A 24,331-nucleotide genomic window follows, 5' to 3' on the forward strand; every position below is an offset into this window, starting at 1 on the left:
GGTCAGTAAACCTCCCTGTAACTCAGTAGTGTCAGGTAAATGGTGACTATAGACCTGCCTGCTGGCCTTCCTTACCCAGTTACTGTGAGACTCAAGCCAGGACATCATGTGACTGGGTGGGGCTTGGTAAATTGTCAAGTGGATTACAGGTGTGAAAGGGAGGTTTATTTCTTGTCCCTGCTGGGGTGGAGAGAAGGAAAGAAGAAAAAGATCCAGAACTTCCATTTTTAGGCAGCAAGAATAACCTTGTCTGTGGAAAATAAATGGCCAGTATGTTCTCTGGGCATGCCTGGCCTCTGCCATTTTAAACAAAAGGCATTTTGTGGTTATCCTTAGTGGGGTTTCCTGCCTCCGCGTTGGTCCTCCATCCTCCTCCTCCCCAACACATACACACACTCTTCAAGAGGTGACCAGCTTCAGGCAGGTGTTTGTGCCTGATTCCAGTAGAAGCTTAGGGAATGGGCCTTAGGGAATGATAATAATTTTAAAATGGCTGTGATGATGTTGGCCAATTATGGATTCATGATAGCCTTTCATTTCTCTGGCAGAAAGTTGTACTTGCACCAGATCTAGTCCTTAAGAAAGTCACTTGCCTCATCTCCCCCAAACCCGTAAGCCCCCAGTTCTCACACACCCCATTTCCTCCTGAGTAGCTGCCCACCGTTTTCAGAGACCACTTTTATTGCTCGGATCACTGTGTCTCCCTCCCTTCCCTCATCACTTCCCTCACGAGGGTGGCCTCTGGATGCAGTTTACTTTGCTTGAGCTTGTGGCCCTTCAACATCCTGTCCTGTGACTCTCCCTGCTCCCCAAACTGTGTGTCTCTACTGGAACCCGTCCTGGGACACTTCCATTTCTCAACAGTCTGGACCTTTTTTTTGAACCTTGGTTGAATCGTGGATTCCTAGACTGCTAGAGCTGGACAACTGAGAGAACATACACCACACCCCAGAGAAGGGAAGTTAGGCAACTGCCAGGTCTACACAAGCCAAGCAGATGATGCACCCTACTCCCAAAACAAAACCCCAACTTTAAGAAATTCCCTTGATTGCTTTTTTTTTAATAGGGCCCTGTTCAGTATGGGTTGTTGCTTTGTCCTGGTGGTCCTGGCTGGTTAGGGACATGATAACTGCCATCTGTTTGGGCAGGAGTGGGCCCTGGAGAAGAAGGGTAGCTAGCCAGTGTGTTCTCAGTCCAGTTTGAGGTTTGAGTACTTGGATCACAAGTCTTCTGCTTTGGCTCTTTGCATCCTTGAAAGTCTGTAGGTAAAGGAGAAAAGAATCCCCTTCATTGGATAGTGACTTTGAATTGGCAAACAGTTTGATCTGGTGAGCAACATGCCAACCACGGCGTGAGGCTCCAATTTCTGAATACTCAAGAATCCCTGCTGTCGGGTATAAATTGGGGGCCAAACCCCTCCCCAGCCAGTCTCTGTCCCTTCAGGCCCCTGCAGCCAGAAGGTTCATGCTGATAACTGCAGAGAGCAGACCCCTCTCTTGGCCTCCTCAAGTCCCTTGGTACGTGTGAGAAACTGCATTCTCTCCCAAACATAGATAAAAGTGAGCTCCACAAAAATTTAAATATAAACCTCCTAAAAACGAAAATTTCCTAACTGTCTAACTGCCCTACTCCTAGGTCATGGTTTTGCCACCAGATAAATCTCCACTATCAGACTTCATAGCCTGTTGAGTTCAATGTTGCTTGTGTTAGTGACAGTGAATTTGCGTTTGAAAAATGAACTACCGATGAGAACTCCTGTTGAACCTGTATTGTTTGTTATTCTGAGGCAAGGATTTGGCCCAGTTTAATCCGGGGCTTCAAAGCCAATTGCCCTCGCTCTGTATACAGAGCGTCAGAGCCCAGTGGCGTGGATGATAAGAGAAGTAAGGGTTGAAGACACTGGGAAAGTGGGTTGGGGAGAGAGTGCTTTGATCTCTTTTTAAAGTATTTTCTGAAAGCAAAAGTCTATCAGAAGGAAGTGCCTTAAAAAAAAAAATCTAAGAGAACCAACTGGCCTTCCAAAGCAGCATCCATTCCACACACCCTCACCCCTGCCCCTCCCGTCAGGGAAAATATTTCTTAAAAATGCTTTGGGTGAATTAGAAAACGTTGTGTGCATGCGTATGTGTGTCAGAAGTAGAAATCACTTTAGTGGCTTTGTCATTGCTCTCAGAAATCATTTGGTTTGGTCTCAGTAAAGGCAGCACCAGCACCCTCCACCCCTAACCTTGCTGGGCCCTGGCCTCTTGCCAGCACACCCGGGATTCTTCCTGAAGACCCTTGCACGTTAGGGATAGAAAGACGGGTGTGGTTTTCAGTGGTTGCCTGCCCTTTCCTGTGGCCCATTCTTTTCAGATTTGGGGCTCCAAGGTGTGTGTATATGTGTATACACATACATAATTTTTGGCATAAATTTTTATTAAAGTGGAACATTCCTGCAGAAGAGTGCACAAATCATGAGTGTCAGGCCTATAGACTTGCACGAAATGAACAGACCCATGTAGCCTAAATCCAGAAAAAGAAACAGAACATTATCAGCCCCCAGAATCCCTCTTGTGACCTTCCCAGTCACCACCGTCTTGCCCCTGTGAAACCACTCTCTGGACTTCTGAGCACTTCAATTGGGTTTTCTCTTGCACTTAAGGGAAGGCACTTATAGCTGCTCCTGGAGTCCCCAGGACCCACAAGGAATTCGGGGCTGCCATCGGGTTAGCGTTCGGGGGCCCTGACAGGCAGAGAGATTCTGGCGGCAGAATCTCTTCTCTGCTGCTCTTCTCTGCTCCATCCTGTCCCTGTCCCCGGGATGTGGTGCCCCGAGTAAGTCAGCGCCTTGAATTTGGCAACCACTTTGGCCGGGAGCTCCACGGCTCTCTGAGCCCAGCTATAACTTGCCTGCCCTGTCTCAGCAGTAAGTTCACTTTTATCGGTTTATTGCCAAAATCAAAATGCCCTGAAACCCTTGCCCCACACCCACAAGCCTCTGAAACGGAGAACCGTCTAAGGAAGCTTATCTTAGCAGTTCATTCTAAAACCATTTCCGAGTATGAAGTAGATAAAGGCTCCAGCCCCGCACCCTTTCAGAGCCTGTTTCATGATCAGAGGAGAAACCCCGGGGCTTTCATCTCCTCTCTGCGGTGTGTCGGAGCAGGCTGCTTGTTTATTCCCTTGGCGGAGCCGTTTTCAGTCAAGTTGGGGGGGGTGCCCCATCTGTCTGGGGGAATAGGAACCCCAGGGGTATGTGGGGAACTGCGGGAGCAGGGAGAGGGGCTTGTGGAAAGGGTGCAGAGGGGCTCAGGGAGAGGAGCAGGGGGAGGGTGGGGCCAGAGGGCTGGGGGGGAGCAGGGAGAGAGCGTGTAGGAGGCGGGCACCCAGGGTGCCAGGGATGGGGAGTGGGGCTTTCACATGCTGGTGGCAGGGCCTGTGTGGGACACAGGCAGCCCCTTCTTGGCTCCCCCCTCATTCCCAGGCATTGCTTTCCCCCATAGGGTGTTGGTTTTCAGGTACATTTTTATGTCATAAATCACAGAAACAATTCATCTCTCACTCCATCATTTCACGTTTCATTGGAGAGGTAGAGCCCAGAGGAAGCCATGGCCCCGAAACCCAGTCTGCCCTCTGTCACCCGAGTCATGCCAAGCGGGTTAATTATCCCCTAGCTGGGCCTCTAGGCTTGAACGTTAGTCCCCTCAGGAACCCGGTGGCAGATGGGCATAGGGACTTGAATTCTCCCCTCAGCCTGGGCAGAGGTGCGCCTCACCTTCCCACTCAGCCCTGCCCTGCCCTGGGTGGACCCTTCATCCTTGTGGAGCCACCTGGGTGGGGAAATGATAGTGCCAGAGTTTGCTTTGCATGGCCCAGAAGCAGTCCCCGAACTGGACCCTGCCAGAGACCTAGACATCTGCTTCCATGAAGGCACTGGAACTTCCCGAGCCCGGCCAGTGGCCAGTTCAGCCAGAGCAGAGGACTCAGCACTCCCCATTCAGATGTGACATCTCGCCTACCCTCCTGGCTGCTGAGGGCTGCTGTCCTAGGAAGAGGGGAACTGGTGGGCAGGGGAGGCAGGCTAGGAGATACTCCCCTGCTCCCCTGCCTGCGGAGGCTGCTGTCAGTCAGGAATCTGGTCTGTGGTCAGCGTCTGTGAGGGGCCAGATCACAGGACAGCGGTTCTGTGCCTTGGGAGGCAGAGCACAGGACTCCTCAGTGGCCTTCTAGAGAGCACTTAGTCAGTGTCAGCCTGGCCGCCTGAGCTGCTGCGATGAAGCTAGTAGGGAATAGAAGGGGAGGGTCAGAGGCCCTGCAGCCCCCTCTCTGCCTAGGCTATGAAGACTGGCAAAGTGGCAGTGAGCCATTTGCTCCTCGCCCCCTGCGTGGATGCTGGTCCTGGAGAGGAGCCATGGGTGCCCTCTGCTGTTGCCACCTGGAATGATTACAGGAGAAACAGGCTGAGTGCAGGCCACTGGTGCCAGGCCAGCCCAAGCATGGCCAAGGCTGCCCCATTTTGTGGCTGTTTCTGTGGCAGTTACAAAATGGTGGTCTGGAGGGGACAGGATTCTTGGCCTTCCCCCAGAGAGTGGGGGGGTAAGGCAGCTGCCACCCTCCCCCTTCAGCTATAGGTCCACCAGGAGAGAGGCAGGGCCAGGAAAGGGTGGTGCAGGCTCCAGCTGTGCCCCCAGGCCCGACAGGAGGGCTGGTAAGCAGAAGGGAGGATTGGGTTCCTGAGCCCCCTCACTTCCCCCATTCCTGGAGAGGGGGTAGGGTGGACATTTGAAAATGCTTTCAATTGACATCTGAGACAAATTCTTCCACACGGTTTATAAGTCCCTAGACTTGCAGCTAGAACTTCCCTCCTCCCTCCAGGCACGCACACATCCACACATGCGCACTCGCACAGCGTGCCCCTGGGCACACCGGAGGCAACACCGGAGGCAACACCCCACGTCCCGCCCTGCAGTGCTCTCCTTGGCCGCCTCCAGCAAGAGAGGGGCACAGGCTGGGCTGAGCTGGGGGCTGGGCCAGTGTGGAATTGCACCCTCAGCCCCAGGGGCCTGGCCTGGGCTTTACTGTAGGGTCTGTCAGCTTGTGAAGGCTTGATCCCTTCTGGAAGCCCTGCCTCGTCCAGGTAAGCTGGTGCCCCTGTTGACAAAGTAGGGACTCTAATCGTCTGTTTGAGCTGTCTAGGACAGCTTCTTGTGAGGGTCGCATGCTGTCTGGAGTTAGTGAGAGGCAGAGGACCACCTCACGGTTTTCCTAGAGTGGACTGGCTGGGCAGCGCTACAGCTCGGGGCCAGGTTCCCATCGCCCTGTCTTCAGTTAGGGTTGGCCCTGCCTCTCTTGGGGAGCACCTTTGTGGAAGATCAGCCGAGTGGGGGCAGGGGGTATTGAGGATTGTGAGGAAGGTTCTGTTCACCCCTCAACCTGGGGAAGCCCAGTGTCAGAGACTCGGTGACCAGGGGAGGGAGCTGTGCCCCAGCAGGTCTGGGTACGTGCTGTTCTATGTGTGTATGTGCTGAGGGGTCTGGGGAAGCCCTTCTCTAGAATGTCCGCTGAGCCTCAGGGTCCTGGACAGCCTCAGCATAGGCTGTAAGAAGTGGAAAACATCTGCTTTTTGGTGAATCCATTTTCACAGAAGTAGGTCTGATTTGTGGAGGGTGGAATGCAGCAGGAGTCAGTAGTAATAGTTGTAAATTAACTCATTTAATCCACACAGCAATCTATGAGGTAGTAATATTATCCCTGTTTTAGAGATAAGGAAACCAAGGCACAGAGAGATTCCAGCAAGTTGCCCAAGTCCTCACAGCTTGTCAGTTGTGGGGACAAGCTGCGGAGCATGGCAGGGTGGTTTCAGAACCTATGCGCTCTCTCATCCACGAGGCTCCTGGACCGACCTTCCCCGATACCCAGTTAGGGTGCATAGGCCCAGGGGAGACATTCACAGGGAGAAAAATCCCTGCTAAACACACCGAAAGGATCCAAACCTAGCAAGGTTTTCAATAGCAGTCTCCTGTTTTCCTGTGAGTTGTTTTAAGGCCAGAGGGTTTCCACAGAGACACAACCCAGGGGAGGCGTCTCATCGTTTATGGAAGCAGCTGCCAGGGGTTTCCAGGTCATCTGCTCTGGCCCCCTATAGTTGCACCCCATAAGTTCAGTAGTGTCTGGGCTGGCAAAGGACAGGAGGGAAATTAAAGCAGCCAGGTTGGGGTTGCAGCTCCCACAATCCTGCCCGGGGTCTCTGTGCTTCAGCTGCCCCCAGCCTGTAGACCCAAATCTTAGGGGATTGTTGGGGAGAGGGGATGTGAATTTGGCAAACCATGTAAACAAACTCTCTTCCTAGACACAGACTGATGGCTGCAGCTAGTGCAACCCTCTGTGCAGCAGGGGCAGAGGGGAGAACGAGTCATGCAAGTCATACAGCCACGCCAGGGCCAAGGTTGCTCACTCACAGGGCAGTGCGTGTTAAAGGCCTTAGCCGCCTCGCTCACTGTGCCGTCTCTCCCGGTCCTCTGTCCCTGCTCCTCCTCGCCCCCTGGCTCCCCCAGGAGGATGTTCCCCAGCTACAAGGTGAAAGTCACAGGCATGAACCCCAAGACCAAGTACATCCTACTGATTGACATCGTCCCTGCGGATGACCATCGCTACAAGTTCTGTGACAACAAATGGTAAGAGGCCTGGGACCCTTGTGGCATCACCCTCCTTCCCTCAACTGCTCTTCACAGGCTGAAGAGGCTCAGTGAATGTCTACATACCCGCCTCAGGGGTGCTGGGGCTGGAAACCAGCTGTAGTGTTTGGGTGTTTGGTGGATTTCAATCATGCATCCTCTCTCCATAGTCTGGACAACCAGGACTTGGTGAATGTGCTGTCACCAAGTGATGGACAAATTGCTGACACCAGGCAGATTCAGACTCTGTCAGTGCCTCCCTGGGGAAGAGTGTGGGAATAGTTGTTTTGGGGGACATTAATAGCTAGGACTATCACGTGGTCTGTGGTGGGCTTTCTCATGTTTATCCGCATGCTTCCCTCTTAAGCTGTGTATCCACCGTCCAGCCTGAGTGAGGCTGCTGAGGCACAAACCAAACCAGGGCCAGGTAAATAAATGCTGTCATGAGGCCAACTCCTTAGCACCCCGTCTGCCCCCAGAGATCAGAGCAGCACTCGAGAGAGCAGCTGGCCAGGACGCTGGACTCTGTGGTAGGTGGGCAGTGGAGTAGGCAGAGATTGGGCTGAGGGGGCAGGATTTGGTGGCAAGGTCCTGATAAGTGCCATGTTTCTATTCTCTCTCCCTGGGCTAGATTAGAACTCAGAGCAAGCTCTGGCTAAGGGGACAGCCACCAATTAATTTCTTACCATTGCTTTTGGGGCAAGCAATTTGAGAGTTGTCTAGGTCCTCTGAGACATTCCCTCCAAATAGTATAATTTATAGCATTTAAAGATCATTAATAGAACACATACACAGAGGCCTAAATCTCCCCACAGTGTCTGTGATTAGCTCCAGTCTTTGAAATAAATGATCACATTTTCCTGAAACCTCCCTTTCTCCTTCTACTGCAGTAAAATAAAAAAGGTTCGGAATTGCTTTCTCTCCTCTTCAGCACTCTCTCCTCTGTCCCTCACTCCTACCCTGGAAGTCCTAAATTGACGGTGTGGTGGGACCTGCAGCTATTTTTCCATCTGGTCAATGGGGGTTTGCTCTCACAGGGGACAGGGAATATGGTTTCACCAGACCCCAGGGTGCTCAACTGCTCTGTCTGCTCTGTTGGCAGGATGGTGGCAGGGAAGGCTGAGCCGGCCATGCCAGGCAGGCTGTATGTCCACCCAGATTCTCCTGCCACAGGGGCACACTGGATGCGGCAGCTGGTCTCTTTCCAGAAGCTGAAGCTGACAAACAACCACCTAGACCCTTTTGGCCATGTAAGAATGGGGACTGCCTGGCCTTGGGGGGCGGGGAGGGGGATGGGGAGAGAGCACCCTTGCGATCCAGCTCTCGGCTTTGGCACTTGCCTGGCCGGTGTGTAGAAGGAGCACAGGCCTCCTGCAGACAGCTGTGCGTCCTTCCCCCGCCACTGACTGGCTGGGCGAGGGTCTTAGTTTTTTTGAGGCGTAGTTGCCTTGTCTAGAAAGCGAAGATGACCATATATGTACCTTTTGTGGTTATGAGACTTAAATGAGAGAATATACAGGAAGCACCTTGCACATGGGAGGCTCTAAATAAATACGATGACGACGATGGGCCACATCTCTCAGCTTCAGTTTTCCCAAATCTGACCTTGCTGAAGCATGACACAAGACAAGTAAACTTTTTTGAGAACTGATGAATTCTGAAGCTCCTCTTTGGTGAGTACTGTCTGTCTGGCCTGACAGCCACCCACCCTCTGGAAAGGAGGGCTTTGCCCTGGCTCATGTGTTAGCTCCGGCCTGGCCTGGGATCTGGCTCTCCAAAGAGATTCTGAAGCCCCAGGGATGCTGCTGCTGACGTCCCATCCAGGCTGCCCAAGCTCATTCTTTCCCCATCTGGCCCTGGCAGGCCCACAAATAGGAGATTTTTATGTGGAAACTTTTAGCTCAAGTGTGTAGCAAACAGAAGCCTGGGGACCTGGGACTATCTGCCAGGGTACAAGCCCCACCCCTCTAGGCTGCCTGTGGTTACTGTGGAAGTGCAGGGCAGGGGCTGCTAGAGTAGGTGTGGATGCTCTGGGTGGGCACGTGTGGGTACATCCCTCTTTTATGCCCAAGTTCTATTTCTGGGGAGCTGTGTGCAAATCAGGATTCTCTGAAGTGTAGTTCCTTATGGAAAATGCCAGCAATGCTTCATTTGTGATCGATTGGTTTGTGACTGGTAAGCAGCTCCTCATTTTAATTTCTCAGAGTCTGTTTGGTGCTCTTCTAAGTCATTGGTGATCTATAAACCAACTCCTGACTTATCTGTCTTGCAAGTCCCTATACTGGATTTCCCATGCAGGGCAGGCAGATGCCCAGTGGCAAGGGCTAGCCAAGTCCCGACCTGTCAGAGCAGGACAGGCAGAGGAGCCTTCTGGATCATCCTGGCCAAGACTTTGCTCCCAGTCAACTCCTACCCAACCTCTGCTTGGCCAGGCTGTGGCACCAGCCTCAAAAGGAGAGGGAGGACCTCTGTGTTGGGAGGGCAGGAACCTAACCCACAGGCATGGTCTCCGTCCACAATTGTACACATTTGCAGACCCCATGGGGGGTGAGTATGGAGCTTGGCAGGAGCTGCATCTTTGGGTGGCCAGAAATACTTAGGGATCAAAGCTGTACAGAGGATTCTGGATGCACCAGCTTACATGGTTCCCAGCTGCAGGGACACCTCAGAGGACTCTTCCACCTCCCTGACCCCTGCGGAAAGTGGAAGGGGGAGGGAGTGAAGGGAGGAAAAGCTTGACCTTTCTTAGGAAGCAGGAGAGAGAGAGAGGGCCTCCACAGGCCAGCGGTAGGTTTTCCCAGCCTGGCTTACTGCTTTGGTGGCTATAACTGGGTCTGTGAGGGGTCTGTGATAACATTGCCTCTAGTCTTAAATCTGGACCCGTCAGGATATTTAATGGGCTCATGACACTGGGGGTGGCCCTGGCTCCACTTGCCTTGCCTGTCTTAGCTCTCCTTGGCAATAGGGATACTGCTCATATGAACTCAGCTTTCTCCCGAGAGGAATGGGATGCAGAGAGTCTTCCTTCTTTTCCGTTCGTTCTCACCCCTACCCAGTACTTGCAGTTTATTGGCTACAACACTCTCTGTAGGGGCGGCAGGGCTCAGGTGATTGTCTTGGGCTGGGAGTATGAGCAGGTGCTTGGACCCATGCCTTCTCTCCCTGGTCCAGCACTTTCTTGGCTTCTCCACTTTCCTTTCTATACCCAGGGCTCTAGCTGCCATGTCTTCACCTATCTGGTGAAGCATCACTGAAGAGGGAGCAGCCTTTGGCCAGCAGACCAGGGCTGTGGAGGAACATACCCGGGCGAAGGAGCTCATTTGGATCTTGACTTTCTGCCCCTTGGCCTGCACCACCGGGAGTGGTGAGCTCCCACTGAAGGGTGAAGAGGTCACCCTTCTTGGCTTTTCAGTGCAGGAGCCTGGGAAACAGACATTTTGCACTGTGAACTTGCCCCAAACAAGCCCTTCCTTCTGCACAACTCGCTTCTAAATTTTCAGTTTTCCCTAAAAGCTTCCAGGCCTCAAGGAACTTTTCTCCAGCCAAGTGGACTTAGGGCTTTTCCTGGGGATCCTCACAGTAGCCCAGCAGCTTTAGCAGCTGCCTCTCGTTGGCAGCCTTCCCCCACTGCCCCTGCCCAAGGGGCTGGGCTCTCTCCTTGGGACAGGGGCCAGGCCCAGGTGTGAGCTGGGATTGCTGCCAGCGTGGTGAGTTAGGAGCCAGTTAGAGTGGTTGTGGTATCATCTTGAGGTCTGCCAGGTGGGCTCAGTGTCCTTCTAGCTTGGAGATCCTTGAGTCCAAGTCACCCCATTTCCTCATCCCAGGAGGTGAATGGGTGTTTGAGAGGCTGTGTGTCTCCCCATGCAAAAAGGCCTCAAGGAGAAGAGAGCCCTGGTTGTGAGGCTATAGAGCAGGCGTTTTGGGGTAACAGTGTTTTATTAGTTTCTGTATTGTCCAAGACTCCCTCCCTCCATGAAGTCTGCTTTTCTCTATTGTCTGAGGACCCAGGAGAAGGGTCCAGGTGAGGGCTTGGGCCTGGAAGCGTGTTACATGTGGTAGGTGAGACCCTGTAACAGGAACCCCCCAGACCACATGGTCAGAACCTCCTAAAGATAGGACTGTGTCTGACTAGAAAACTCCTTGTGGGTTTTTGTTGTGAGGGATTTCCTGGTCTTGTGGCAAAAACCCACAGGGAGTTTTCCAGTCTGGACCTTGGAGGGTAGGTTCAGGGTATGACCACTGGGGTCTGGGAGTGAGCCCAAGGCCAGTGAGGTACAACAGGCAGCGGGGCAGAAAGGATCCTGAGAGCTGAGGCCGGGCCGGGCTGCCTCCAGAAGCCCACATTGAGCTCCACTCTGCTGCTCTGCTGGCTACCAAAGCTGCCTGCCCATCATACCATCCCCTCCTGCTTGCCACCCAACCATGTGATGGAAAGAGAGGCTGCTTCCCACTCCCTTTCTTCCTATCCTCCTCTTCAAATAAGCTTCTAGCAATACCTGGGCTTCAGGAAGTCGAGGAGGGCCTCACTGGGGCAGGTAGGGCCCGTATCCTGTGGCAGGACAGAGATGGCTGGCACGTGGGTCTGTCTTTTCTCTTGATTGGGAGGCAGGGAGGCGATGGCTGCAGTGGGTCATGTGTGCATGTGCATGTGTGTGTGTGAGAGAGAGAGTAGGAGGGTAGCTGTTTTCACCACCTTTGTATCCTAGGACTCCCAGATTGCTGAGGAGGAAGGGCCAGTTCAGGATTCCTGACATAGTCTTGTTGGGGAGACTGAGTGAGCTAGCCCCAGACTTGGGGTTTGCATGGCAGCTCCTCAGCCACAGAGCAGCATGTGCACAGTCCCCTCAGTGTGCTGGGTTTCACAAACGGTGCCAGCACCTGAATCTCACCTATCCCCCAGGCCTGGGATGATCTTCCCACCCTCTGCACCTAGTTAGTGACTCCTGAGCTTTGGAGTCCAGGCTCACATGCAGCTTCTTCAGGGAGAAAGTTCAAGGTCCCCATTCTATGCTCTCAGAGCACTATGTGCCTTTTCATCCTAATGCTTGCCAAAATTATGATTTTATACTTATTTGCATTTTTAAAATTTATTTATGAATATTGAAATACATTCACGTGGTTTTAAAAAGAAATCACCAAATAAATAAAAATGGCTATAATGCAAAATTTCCCTCTACTTGTTCATCCACCCAGGTTCTCTCTCAGCCCCCACGACAGGAAACCAGTGTGACTCATTTCATTTCAGCATTTCTTTTTGCACATAAGGCAGAATACACAATCTCACATCCCCTCTTTTATACACAAAAGGTATCATACTGTAAGAACGTTGTTTGCACTTTGCTTTGTAAACTTAGTATATCTTGGAGATCATTCATAGAGAGCTTCCCCATCCCTGTTTTTTTCATAGCTGCATAGAATTTTATCACGTAATTGTTACATAAATTACGTAGCCAGCTCTTATTGAAGGAATTAGGTGTTTTCCTATTTTTTGTTGTTCAGTACATTTTACACTATGCCAAGTATATCTGTGCACTAAATGGCCTGTTCAGAGGGGATTTTGAAAATATTGCCAAGTTGCCCTTCCTGGGAGTCGTGCTGAATATATAGTCTCACCGTTGCTACAGCCTTACCAATAAGGGTGGGAGAGCAAACTTTCTGATTTTTAACAATTTGATAGGTGAAAAATAGATATCAGTTTTAGTTTTAATTTGCATTTCCTTTATTATGAGTGAGGGTAGGCATCTTTTTGTGTTTCCTCACTGATGTTATCTTTTGCTCATTTCTGTCTTAGATTTTAGATATCTCACCAATTACTAGAAGCTTTTGTAAATTAGGATTTAGCTCCTATCTGCAGTATGACTTGCACATGTTTTCCCAGTTTGTCCTCTGCCATTTGATTTTGCCTATTGTGATATTCCCACATGGATGCTTTTGAATGAATTAGCATTTTCTATACGTATTCTGGGTTTGGGGGTATTGAAAGCCTGAATCCACTCCTTATAAAGGGATTTTCTTCTATATTTTTCTAGTATTTTGTGGATTTATTTTTACATTTAAACCATTGATCCTTTTGGAATTTATCCTGGCATTTGATACAAGGTGTGAATCCAACTGTGTTTTTTTTTTTTTTTGGAGAGCTATCCAGTTGTCCCAACACCAGTAATTGAATAGTCTTCTTTCTTCCCATAGTTTGGGATGCCTTATTTCTGTACACTAAATCCCTGTATGAATTTGTGCCTATTCCTGTGCCAGTCCCTTAATGTTGAGACTGAATAATAGGTTTTAATGTTTGCCAGGGGCGAGTCTGCCTGGATCTTCTTTTTCAGAGTTTTCTTGGCGAGTCTTATCTATTTCTTCACATGAACTTTAGAATCAGTTTGTGGTGTTCAAAAAGAAACTTATTTGTATTCTGATTGGAATTGCTTTATATTATATATTTACTTGGGGAACATTGATAGGAATGTTTTTCTCTTTGCTGAAGTCTTTTTTTTTGTCCAAGTGTATGGAAGTTTCCTTCATGAGGCTCTTCACGTTTCTTGTTAGGTTTGTTGCCTTGCTTGTTACTGTTATAAATGCAATCTTTCTTCAACTATGTTTTCTTACCACTTGTTTTTGCTTGATTTTGGGGTGACTGTGTGACTTCACTAGATAGTAAACCATGAGGTTTTCAAGCACCATACACGCATCCTAGTGCCTAGCACCATGTCTGGCAAACCAGTGGGTGCTGGTGGATGGTAAGTGAGTGAACTCACTAAAGTTAGGGGGTGACAATTAGACAGCAAAGATACTTCCTCTGCCAGGGGCTGATGTCCCCCTGCAAGCTTATGCTGTTAACTTGACAGTGGGGACCCAGAGCTATTTATCTCCCACTTTTCCTCTCACATTTTCTGAGCCCTGACAATGTGCCAAGCCCTTGCCAGGTGCCTTGGGAGATACAGATGCTCCACAGAACTCCAGAACAGGCCCCGCCCTCCCCAGCCAGGTAAAGGTAAGAGCTCAGGCTTGGAAATTAGTACCAATTCTGGCTCTGCCTCAAATTGGCTGTCTTATGTTGGGGAAATGCCTTCATCTCCCTGACCCTCTATTAAAATGAGGACAATAGTAATGCCTACTTTATAAGGATATTGTAAAGATTAAATATATGATGTATGCAAAATACCTAGCACAGGGCCTGGCACGTAGGATATGCTTAGAAAATATTAGCTATTATTTCTGTTGCTGTGAGAAAAGGCAAGAAGGTCTTGGGACCCTATGGTACCACCCCAGGGTTGCTGCCCTGGGAGTGAGGCCTAAGACCCATCTGGCTAAGGCCCCTTGAGAGGGCTGATGGGCTGCCTGACTCAGTTGCAGTTTGAATTTTCCTTTGACCAGTTACTCAACCTCTGCAGGTCTCAGTTTTCTTCTCTTCTTTTGTTTTTGAGCTACAGATCCTATCTCTATTCTAACCTCTTTGCAGGTCTTGGGGGTAGGGGCAGGTAAGAAGGATGATGGAGTAGTCTTAGTAAAGTTATGATGCAGGGTAAATGTGATTTTAATATATGACAAAATGGACATTAGACACAATGTTGTATGGCTACAATCCAGCTGTGTGTGTTCTGCGATGGACAATAGGGCCTGGTGATCCACGTCCCTTGCAGTGTTTGGGTGACACCTTCTCATTAGTTACCGAGCTTATTGTTGAAAGCAGTGTGTGCTCTCTGAAAGGCCATCTGGATTCTGCTCAAGACTCTGTCTCCAAGCAGCTGTGTGTCCTTGGGCAAGTCACGTTCCCACTATAAGCCTTCTGTTCCTCATCTGTAAAATTAGGAGGTTGGACCGGAATGATCTCAGTGCTCTGCCTCTCCATGCCCTAATGTTCTGCGATTCTAACATAGATAAATCTGGGCCTCATTGGCCAAGCACGCTATGGTGATCTCTTGAGGAGATGGATGTTTGGCGCTATTGCAGTTGTTAAAATAGAACAGCCTTCTGAATTGTGGCCAGAACATAATGAATCCCATTTCTGTAAAACAATGATGATGATGGAACCAGTCATGTAGCGGGGTTGTTGACGTGGCTGGCCCATTTGGCCCAACATCCTCTGCAACAAATATAAATGTGAAACTCTGGCAAAGCAGTTTAATGTGGTGCCTGAGGAACTTCCGAGCAAAGCCAGGTGTGTGAGTCACTGAGTTGGTTTCTCTCGGCTGATGGGACTGAGGCTCAAATTTATACTTGACTTGCATTGGTTCAAGGGGTGGGACTTTCTCCCACACACCTGTCCAGGTTCCGGACTATCTGAGGTGGGAGGGGTATTCAGGACCATGTACTCAAAGGCCCCACTTGACATACAGATGGGACCCCCGGTGGCTGGAGAAGAGCTTGCTCAGGACTTACAGCTGGTGAACAGAGATCATAGAGGCTTCTGGACCCTTTTTGACCTCCCTGTGGATGGGCTTGCACTCCCCTAGTGGCTCCTACCCACCCCTTGTAGGTCTGGCAGTTTCCTTCCTCTTAGGTCTCCCTGCCAGCCTGTCTGGTTCTCTCTCCTAGAAGGTGTGTTGGCCCGTCTCTCCACCCCAGGCATCAGGGGCTTTGTCTGATGGGCTAAGGAGTTTGGCCTTTATTTCAAAGGGTAAGAGGGAATAATCAGAGGGGGCATTAAGGAGTGGTGGGGGATGGGGGCAAGAAGAGGAAATAGAAGAGGCCTGGCTCTCAAGTAATGTACAGTCCTCTTGGATGTCCCAGAAGGTTCTGGGCAGTATGTGTAGGAGGTGAGGGTGGAGGAGAAGAAGATGGAGTCAGGGAGCAGGCTGTCCCAGCAGCCCGGCCACAGACAGCAGGCGCCCTGAACCAGGGGTGTGGGGAGGGAACGGAGAGGCTTTTGTTTCATAGATAGTCACAAGATTGGGCACTGAGTGGATCTGAAGGTGGGTGGCAGTGAGTAGGGGAGTTGACGATGCTGCCCAGGGCTGTGACCAGACCAGGACTGTGGTGACTGCCCAGGTGTCACAGGAGCAGGGTGGATGCTGCCTTTTGTCCCAGGGTCCTGCACAGCCTCCCTGCGGCAGTGGTGCCTATGGCCTGTGTCTCAGGTTCTGTCAGTCTACTGTCCTTGTCCTCCCCCTTTGTGCTGCCACCCTAGGAGAGCCTGAGGGACCAGGGGTTGGTCCTGCATGGTGGGAGCTCACAGAAGGACTGTCCCCATACATGCTCAATCACAGTTTATGACCTGAAAAATGCCTTAGAGATTCTCTTGTCTCTAGTAAGAAGGTAAAGACCAAAGAGGGGAGGGGACCTGCCTACATTCCCACAGAACGTTTGTTGTCACAGCCCAAATCTTCCCACTCCTGTGACCCAGCCCCGTACTTACTAAATCCTGTTTTGGGGCAAAGGAGCCTGGAGGTATGAAAGGAATAAAAGATATGGCCCTTTCTCCTGAGGAGTTTATAGTTTAACTTCAGTCCCCATCAGGGACAAGAAGAAACTGGAATCCATTAGGAAGCAGCATAAAAGCCAAGTAGATAATGTACGAGGAGGAAGTTTCAGAACAGGCAGTTCAGAGCGGGCCCTAGTATCTGGGAAGGCTTCCAGGAAGCATCGGGTCTTCTGGGAAGAGATGATAGGCCTAGAAGGTGAGAGAGAACGGGAAAGGAAGATCAAGATGTAGAGGGAACAGTATATGCAAAGTGCATAGGTACAGCTCCAGGCATTTCTGGAGACATCTAGGCTACCTCCCAGGTATTAAATCACTGGATCTTTGGGCAACTTCGGTCTTTTGTGGGCTCCTGCATCTCTGTGAATAGTGCAGGATGACAGAGTAACATAAAGGGACTGTGGAGTGTTCTCCAAGACCCAGTAGCTCCTCTCACCATGGAATGTTCCCAGGCTCCTGGATCTCCTGGAAAAGGGACACACACTGTGAATCCCAAGGTAGGATTCGTGTCCTTCGGTCTCTCTTGAGTTTCTCATTGGGCAGACCCCCATTTGGGCAATGGGTCCCCAGCTACAGGATGTGGTTTGGGGTCTGGGAAGTTCCATACCTGCCCCAAGAAGGTCCCAAGGTTTGTCGCTAAGGGAGGGAGGGAGGGGGTGTGACAGGGAATGGCAAGTGCAGGAGGCAGAAAGGCTGGTTCTTGCTGGATGGAGCCACCTGGCCAAATGAAAGAGCCCAGGGAAGGCCAGAGCCCACAGGCCAGCTCCCAGCCCACCCCCTTCCTCAGCTGAGCCTGCTCTCTGGGCTCCCTGTCCCCCAGGGCATGATGAGAACGGAGTCTTCCTAAACTAAGACTCATGGAAGAGCCTGACTCTGGCCTTTCTCTTGGTCACCAAAGGGTTAAACCTTTCACTATAAGCTTCAGGGCCAGGTCTGGTCCCTGGGAACCTGGAAGGGCGGAGCCAGGAGGGCCAGCCCAAGGAAGGGGCACTTCTGAGGGGGAATGGGACCTGAGGCCCAGCCAGGACAGAAACCAAAGGGTTAACAAAAGTCACAGCGCTGATAAAATGCCCCAAATTCCTGGTCCTGCCTCCAATTGGAGGGTGTCTGGCAAATGTCAACGATAAAAAATACACTTTAAGGGCACATGATGCAGCTGCTACTGTGGGGCGCAGCCAAATGAGGCAAGTTTGGAGCAGCAACTACTGTGAGTGACTCTGGGGGCTCCTTGCTAAGCTTTGTCCAGCCGGGGTGACCTGCCTCCGCCAGCCATGGCATTGTTTTAGGAACTTTGCTGGTCTCTTGTCTGTCTTGGCATCTTGAACTCTAGCCCACAGTGGACTCCTTCTAGCCTGGCAGCTTTGCCTTGGGCAGGCCTGAGGGTGCCATGCATTTCGCTGTCTCCAGCATCCCTCTGTGAACACCGAAACGCAAGAATGAATAATAGAGTGGGGCGTTTCCTCATTCTCCTCCCTCGTCCCCATCCGGCAGAGCCCTGGGCTGTGAAGCTGCTTTTGTTGAGGGCAAATTTGAGGTGAGGCAGCCGAGGGCTCACAGCTGGCATGTCTGGGGAAGGCAGGTCACACGTGAGGGGGGTGTGAAGAGGTCATCCTGGAGAGGTCCCCTGAAGGAGGTATGTTATGTGTCAGGATCTCATTTTACAAATATGAAAACTGAGGCTCAGAGAAGTCGAGTAACTTGCCTGAGGTCACACAGGGAATTGGCAACACCCTGGACTTTTGCTGACAACTCAGAATTCCACCTACTGCACTGTGCTGAGTTCACTGAGGGCTTTTATTTATTTTTTATTTCAGAATTCTATGGAGGTATAAATGTTTTGGTTACATGATTTGCTTTTGTGCAGTTTGAGTCAGTTACATGTGTGCCCATCACCCAGTTAGTGTACACTGTACCCATTAGGTGTGAAATTTACCTGTCCCCTCCTCCCCCCTACTTACTTTCTACTGAGTTTTACTATATATGCACAGGGGTGTTGATTGAGTATTTCCAATTTAATAGTGGGTACATGTGGTAGGGCTTTTACGCTGTTCAGGGCTTAACCCGAGTTCCCCCTTACCACAGTGAAACAATCGGACATATCGTAACACCTGGGGCCAGGCATTAGTATCGGAGCAGGGAGGCTAAGTGAGGGCTGAGTTTGGGGCTCAAGGGCCTGGTTCTTCACTTGGGAGCTTTAGCATCTTTTTGGGTTCAAGTCCTGGTAGTCAGGCCCTGGATCCTGGGCTTTTTAGGAGAATGAACAAGGTCAAGGACCTGGGGCTTGAGGGTGGGGACCTAAATGAGACCTTTCTCTTCCAGATCATCCTCAACTCCATGCACAAGTACCAGCCACGGCTACACATTGTTAAGGCTGATGAGAACAATGCTTTTGGCTCCAAAAACACAGCTTTCTGTACTCACGTGTTCCCAGAGACCTCCTTCATCTCTGTGACTTCCTACCAGAATCACAAGGTACGGCCATAGCCCCCTCCACTAACACCAGGCGGCATTCCTGCTGCCGCTGCAGAGAGGCAGGAAGTGAAGCCCAAGACGCAGCAAGGCTGAGGCAGGCCCAGTGCAGGGGCCTCAGGAACCTGCAGTGTCCCTCAGAGCAGGGAGCAAATTGAATGATGAGCAGAAAAGGACACTAGACATGTACATCTCTGGTACAAAATAATTGTGGTCACTGTTCTGACGCTGTGAAAATGGGGAGCATGGAGCCTGCCTTGGGGTTTGAGTGTTAGGCCCTTTTGTTCTACAATCTTCTTTCTCCTGGTGCATCCAAAGGTAGGATTCTGGGCCTGCAGACAGAGGGGTAGGAAGTGGGCAGAGGAGCCCAGACACTGTTGCTGTGCCCTGGGAGGTCCCAGCCCCCTCATCACCAATGGCTGCTCTCCCCTGCCTTGCCCATGTGCTGCTTTTGATATTAGATGCACTGGGACTGGTGACGTAGGCGGGGGTCCCTGGGGCAGGGCTATGGGGGATTTTAGGCAGAAGAGTGGCAGTTGCACAGACAGGGGCAGCATGCAGAGGAAGCTCCCTTAACCGCTTACAGGTCCCCAGAGAGACTGATGCGGGACTGAAGCCAGGCAGTGGGCTGCAGAGCTGCAGAAAGGGTCAGAGCAGAGCAAGTGGAATGGATCAGAGCCCAGGCCAAGCCAGATGGAATGGCAAAGCCACTGTCCCAGACTCTGCCACGGCTCTATGTTGAGGTCGGGGAGGAGGGCCAGTGGCCCGCTCTCTTGCCCGTGACTCTACCATGTGTCCTCTTCTAACAGATCACACAGCTGAAAATTGAGAATAACCCTTTCGCCAAGGGATTTCGCGGCAGTGATGACAGTGACCTGCGCGTCGCCCGGCTGCAGAGGTGGGGCTGCCTGGGGGCGGGATAGGCAGACTGGGTTCAGGCATGTGGACTCCATAACCCTCAAAGGATCTTGTCTCTTTGCCTGTCCTCCCTGCCCCTTCAGCAAGGAATACCCTGTGATTTCCAAAAGCATCATGAGGCAGAGACTCGTCTCCCCCCAGCTCTCAGCCACCCCAGACGTCGGCCCCCTACTCGGCGCTCACCAGGCGCTCCAGCACTACCAGCACGAGAACGGGGCGCACGCACAGCTGGCTGAGCCGCAGGACCTGCCCCTCAGCACCTTCCCCACCCAGAGGGACTCAAGCCTCTTCTATCACTGCCTGAAAAGACGAGGTAGCTCTTTCCTGGTTTATGAGCCCTGGAGGGTCAGAGGAGGGGTGAGGTCCTCCCGCCACACACGCTTATATCTGGGTGCTTAAGAGGGCCTGAAGGGTTAGGGACCATGGCTGGACACAGGGCCATCTTTTCCAGTTCCGGGATGTGCAGCCTTTGGCATCCTTACAGCTTATGGCCTTGTTGTCCCCAGACAGGGTTCTACTTAAAACGGCACAGGAGGACACTGAAGCTTCACAATCCAGAGGTTTTTGGATTGGGGCTGTCATTTATCAAAGCAACTGCCATTCCAGAACAGACAGTCCTGTGTACAGGGCTCTCTACCTCATCCTACCAGGGTCTGCAAAGGCTGCTTAAGTGTTGAGCTCTTGTGGATGCAGATAGGGGGCCGGGAAGACAGGCCCCAGAACTTTGTCTGTGCCGGGCTTCTTTGTGAGGGAAAACCCTGCACTGGGAAACGTAACATCTGTGCTCTGGTACCAGGTCTGGCTTTTTCCATGGATAGAATTGGGATGATTAGTGTTATTCCACCAGAAAACCTTACCAGACCACTGGAATTCCCTTGGGAATGACTCTAGGGACTTTTGCTTGCAATCCAGAATGTTCTCTCAGTCTTGTTCCCAGGGACTAGCCAGGCAGAGCTCCAACTGACCCCTGCACCAGTGCTGCTAGAACTCGATGGCCTAGAGCAGGGATCCACAAACTGTGGCCCTTGGACCAAATTCTACCTGCCACATGTACAAAATGGTTTTGATATTTTAAAACGGTTGAAAAAATCAAGAAGATTATTTCATGATATGTGAATGTGAACATTATATGAAATCCAAATCTTAGTCTGCCTCCATAAAGTTGGAACACAGCCATACTCATTTACTTACTTACATATTATCTAGGGCTGCTTTCATGGGACAAAAGTATGTAGCGTGGCTCACAAAGTCTTAAATATTTACTATTTGACCCTTGGCTGAAAAAGTTTGTTCCCTCCTGACCCAGAGTGACTGGTCACTTGCCAAGACCAAGAACTTGGTACAGGGAGGTTTGGAGAAAATATGGAGAGGGGCAGGTCCCCCAGCAGGGCACATGCCTCCAAACTCAGCCAGACCCTCTGCTCAAGCCCTGTGTGGACACAGAGCCACCAGAGTAGATCCCTAGAGAAAACAGGAGGCCAAGATGAGCCTCGAGTGAGTGTTCTTAAATTGGCCGAGTGGGCCACTCCCCGAGCCCTCAGGCCTAGAGCAGTCCTGGCCCCAGGGGAGGTTGTGTCAATCAAGACAGTTAAGCCCTCAGGGTTGAGGATGTTGAAAGACACACACACATGATTTGTGGCATCTGATGTCATCTTTCCCCAGCATATCAGCTCAGCCTGAAAAGTATGTCACCTTTTTCACTTACTACCAGCTCCATGTCGTAATTTTGCAGACAGTTATGTTGGAATCTGTGTAATAAAACACATGTAGGGTTGCTTCCTCTTCTAAGAACAACAGAACCATGCCTATGAGTAGCTTTGGCTTACTGAGGCCTTCCGGGGAGCTGAGGATTGAGGCAGAAACCTCATGGCCTTACTTTTTTGGCTCATTCAGACAGATGTGGCCTTTGGGCCTGGATTGGCCTGGCACCAGCCTCTACTTCCCGTGGCCAGGGCCAGCCTAGCCTGAGAATGCCACTGCACTCTTCCTATGCCAAGAGTCAGGCTGGCAAAGGATCAAAGCCATGCACTGCCTGGCTAAGCACTGCACTCAGTGTCCAGCGACGTGGTGTCCCCCACAGCCCTTGAGTAGGGTCCATAATCTGACCACTTTTTGGCTGCTGCCACCCTATAAAAGCTGTAGCTGATTAAAATGGCTCTGGGAATACCATGGTAACTTGACGCAAGGGCGGGTGCTGAGTGACAAGGGCAGGCTGTCCTGGCATCCAGCAGGGTGCTCTGGGCTGGTGGAAATAGCTCTTCCTGATATTTGTCTTTCAGCAGACAGTGCCCGCCACCTGGACTTACCCTGCAAGCGATCCTATCTGGAAGCTCCCTCTTCAGTGGGGGAGGATCACTATTTCCGTTCTCCCCCTCCCTACGACCAACAGATGCTGAGCCCCTCCTATTGCAGTGAGGTGACCCCAAGAGAAGCCTGCATGTACTCAGGTTCAGGGCCTGAGATCGCCGGGGTGTCTGGGGTGGATGACTTGCCGCCGCCTCCCCTGAGCTGTAACATGTGGACTTCAGTCGCACCGTACACCAGCTACAGCGTCCAGACCATGGAGACTGTGCCTTACCAGCCCTTTCCCACTCACTTCACTGCCACCACCATGATGCCTCGGCTGCCCACCCTCTCTGCTCAGAGCTCCCAGCCCCCAGGAAACACCCACTTCAGTGTCTACAATCAGCTCTCTCAATCTCAGGTCCGAGAGCGGGGGCCGGCCACCTCGTTCCCAAGAGAGCGTGGCCTCCCCCCAGTGTGTGAGAGGAAGCCACCCTCGCCACACCTGAATGCTGCCAATGAGTTTCTCTACTCTCAAACCTTCTCCTTGTCCCGAGAGTCGTCCTTACAGTATCATTCAGGAATGGGGACGGTAGAGAACTGGACTGATGGATGACTTCCACGTCTCCTCGACAGCCCCGGGACCATGTTGCTCCAGTGTTAACCTCTGTGGGTGGCCTGCACTACCAAGAAACACAGGAAGGTATTTCAGAGGGGGAGTGTGTGTACGTGTGCGTGTATTTGGAGAGCATCTATCTTCTGACGTACAACTGAGGCCTCGACAAGGAAAAAAACCCACAAACAATGATCTGAGAAGTGATTTTTGGCTGCAGGACCTGGGTTCATTGTTATCTGACATCTCTTGGGATGCCCATGGGTGGGGATGGGAGTGGAGAGTTCATATGAGGTATTTAGAGGTTTTTTATAATATTGGATTTACTCAGGGGCCAGGTGGTAAGGTCCCTCCCACAGGAGAGAGTCTCACTGCTAGGGTGGGAGGGCTCTGCACATAGCTTAGAGCCCCTGGCCTTCTGTTTACAAGGGGAGCTGAGAATCTTGTTTTGGTGGCAGGAGGCCCACCCCTTTGGCTTCCACGGATTCTGTGAGAGTACCTGAGAGGCGGGCTCAGCTCAGCCCCAGAGTGGGCTTCGAGAGTAGAGCTGGCTGCTCAGCGGCCTAGAAATTGATTCCTGGAGCTCAGAGGGCTGAGGGCTGATGTGCAGAAAGGATCATGTGCTAAAAGTTTTTTTTTTTTTTTTTCATTTAAGGGGAGGGAAAATGTAACCAATAGCATCTTTGTCATTCAGGTTTTGTCATAAGGTACAAAGCCCTTCCCCCGAGGTCCCCAACATGCAGTCTCTTACTCTGGTGCACAAGATGTAGCCTCTCAGGCACCATCTGTCTTCTCTGACTGGCAATTATAAAACATGAGTCCCCAGGAGACCACGTTGGAGCCGATGCGGGCATCTCCGGGGCCTGCTCCCAGAAAATCCACACCTCTGTCTGCAGCAAGAAAGCCCAACAGAAATAAACAGAATTGAAAGATGCATTTCTTCCAGTAAGTTCAGCCAGTGAGCTCAGAGGAGCAAAGATAATTCTCCAGGGAAGCGCCCTCACACGTCCTCAGCCCTGCTCTTTATTGTTGAATGTCACCAGACCTTCGGTGTAACTGGTGTGTTGAACTCTAAGTCAAATTTGGGAAATCACTAAACTCTTTGCATGCCGAATAGCTATTTATATATTATATAAATAAATAAATATATATATATATATCTCACAAATGCGGGCCACACGTCAAACTCAGCTTTGCTTTTTACAAATGAATAAACTTAATAAAAATGAACGTTGGAGGTATTTGGAAAGACATCTATTTAAATTTTTATTACATGTTTGATGTTAAAGACTAAAAATGGTTTAGATGGAACATATATATATATATGAACAAACACACACTACAGATAAAGCTTTTTTTAGAAAACACATTAGCTAACAGGCGATATGGAACGTCAAGTGTTTTGTTATATAGCACGGACATTTTATTTTACATATCGGAACATAAAGCCATTTTACAACTGTGAAGCGTGTGGATGCTCTTTATTCCTGACTTGTCCTTTCTTGGCTCAGCGATGGTGTCTGCCTCCCTGTTGCTGGCATTTTTTCTCAAGTGCCAGGTGAGGCCCTCAGTGCCTCTGAGCATTTGTACCATGAAGCCTCTGAACCCAGAGTGAAGGAATTTAGGACCGATGGAGTAACTGTACCTTCGATCTCATGCGACTCCCAGGATCTGGGTCTGGATTCCAGGGCCCGCAGAGATCCCAGAAGGGCAGCAGGCAGTAAGCAAGAATCTGTCACCGTTTAGCAGTCAACACACAACCTAGCAATTTGGGGGAAATGGTCTCGTAAGTAGGAAATTCCTGGGGGGATCTGTGCAACTGCTCCGGAAAAGGAGCTGAATGGCAGGTTCAAGTCAGTGCCTGGGGCTTCCTGGAGTGGTCAGACGTGTGAGCTCTTCACCACAGTCACCCCACAGAGGGTAAGTCAAGGCCTGGCAAGGCCCCCACTTGCCCACTACTTTGCCAGATCCTTGAAG

The 24,331-nt window shown here is 51.0% G+C and overlaps 1 protein-coding gene across 2 annotated transcripts in view; it reads left to right on the top strand.

Moving 5' to 3' along the window:
* Positions 1 to 23,820, top strand: part of TBX4 (T-box transcription factor 4) — a 30,557-nt gene extending 6,737 nt beyond the window's left edge. Inside the window, exons 4-9 of one of the 2 annotated variants that reach the window (XM_045525597.1) lie at positions 6,537 to 6,656; positions 7,759 to 7,906; positions 18,391 to 18,543; positions 19,350 to 19,438; positions 19,542 to 19,771; positions 21,738 to 23,820. In XM_045525597.1, the coding sequence (XP_045381553.1) occupies positions 6,537 to 6,656; positions 7,759 to 7,906; positions 18,391 to 18,543; positions 19,350 to 19,438; positions 19,542 to 19,771; positions 21,738 to 22,357 (1,360 nt within the window). In that variant the 3' untranslated portion in view covers positions 22,358 to 23,820. The remainder of the gene's footprint in view (positions 1 to 6,536; positions 6,657 to 7,758; positions 7,907 to 18,390; positions 18,544 to 19,349; positions 19,439 to 19,541; positions 19,772 to 21,737) is intronic. The other variant, XM_045525598.1, reaches the window with a different exon arrangement.
* Positions 23,821 to 24,331: the final 511 nt, after the last annotated feature.

The sequence above is a fragment of the Lemur catta genome, chromosome 15, assembly GCF_020740605.2.
Source record: "Lemur catta isolate mLemCat1 chromosome 15, mLemCat1.pri, whole genome shotgun sequence".
Classification (NCBI taxonomy): domain Eukaryota; kingdom Metazoa; phylum Chordata; class Mammalia; order Primates; family Lemuridae; genus Lemur; species Lemur catta.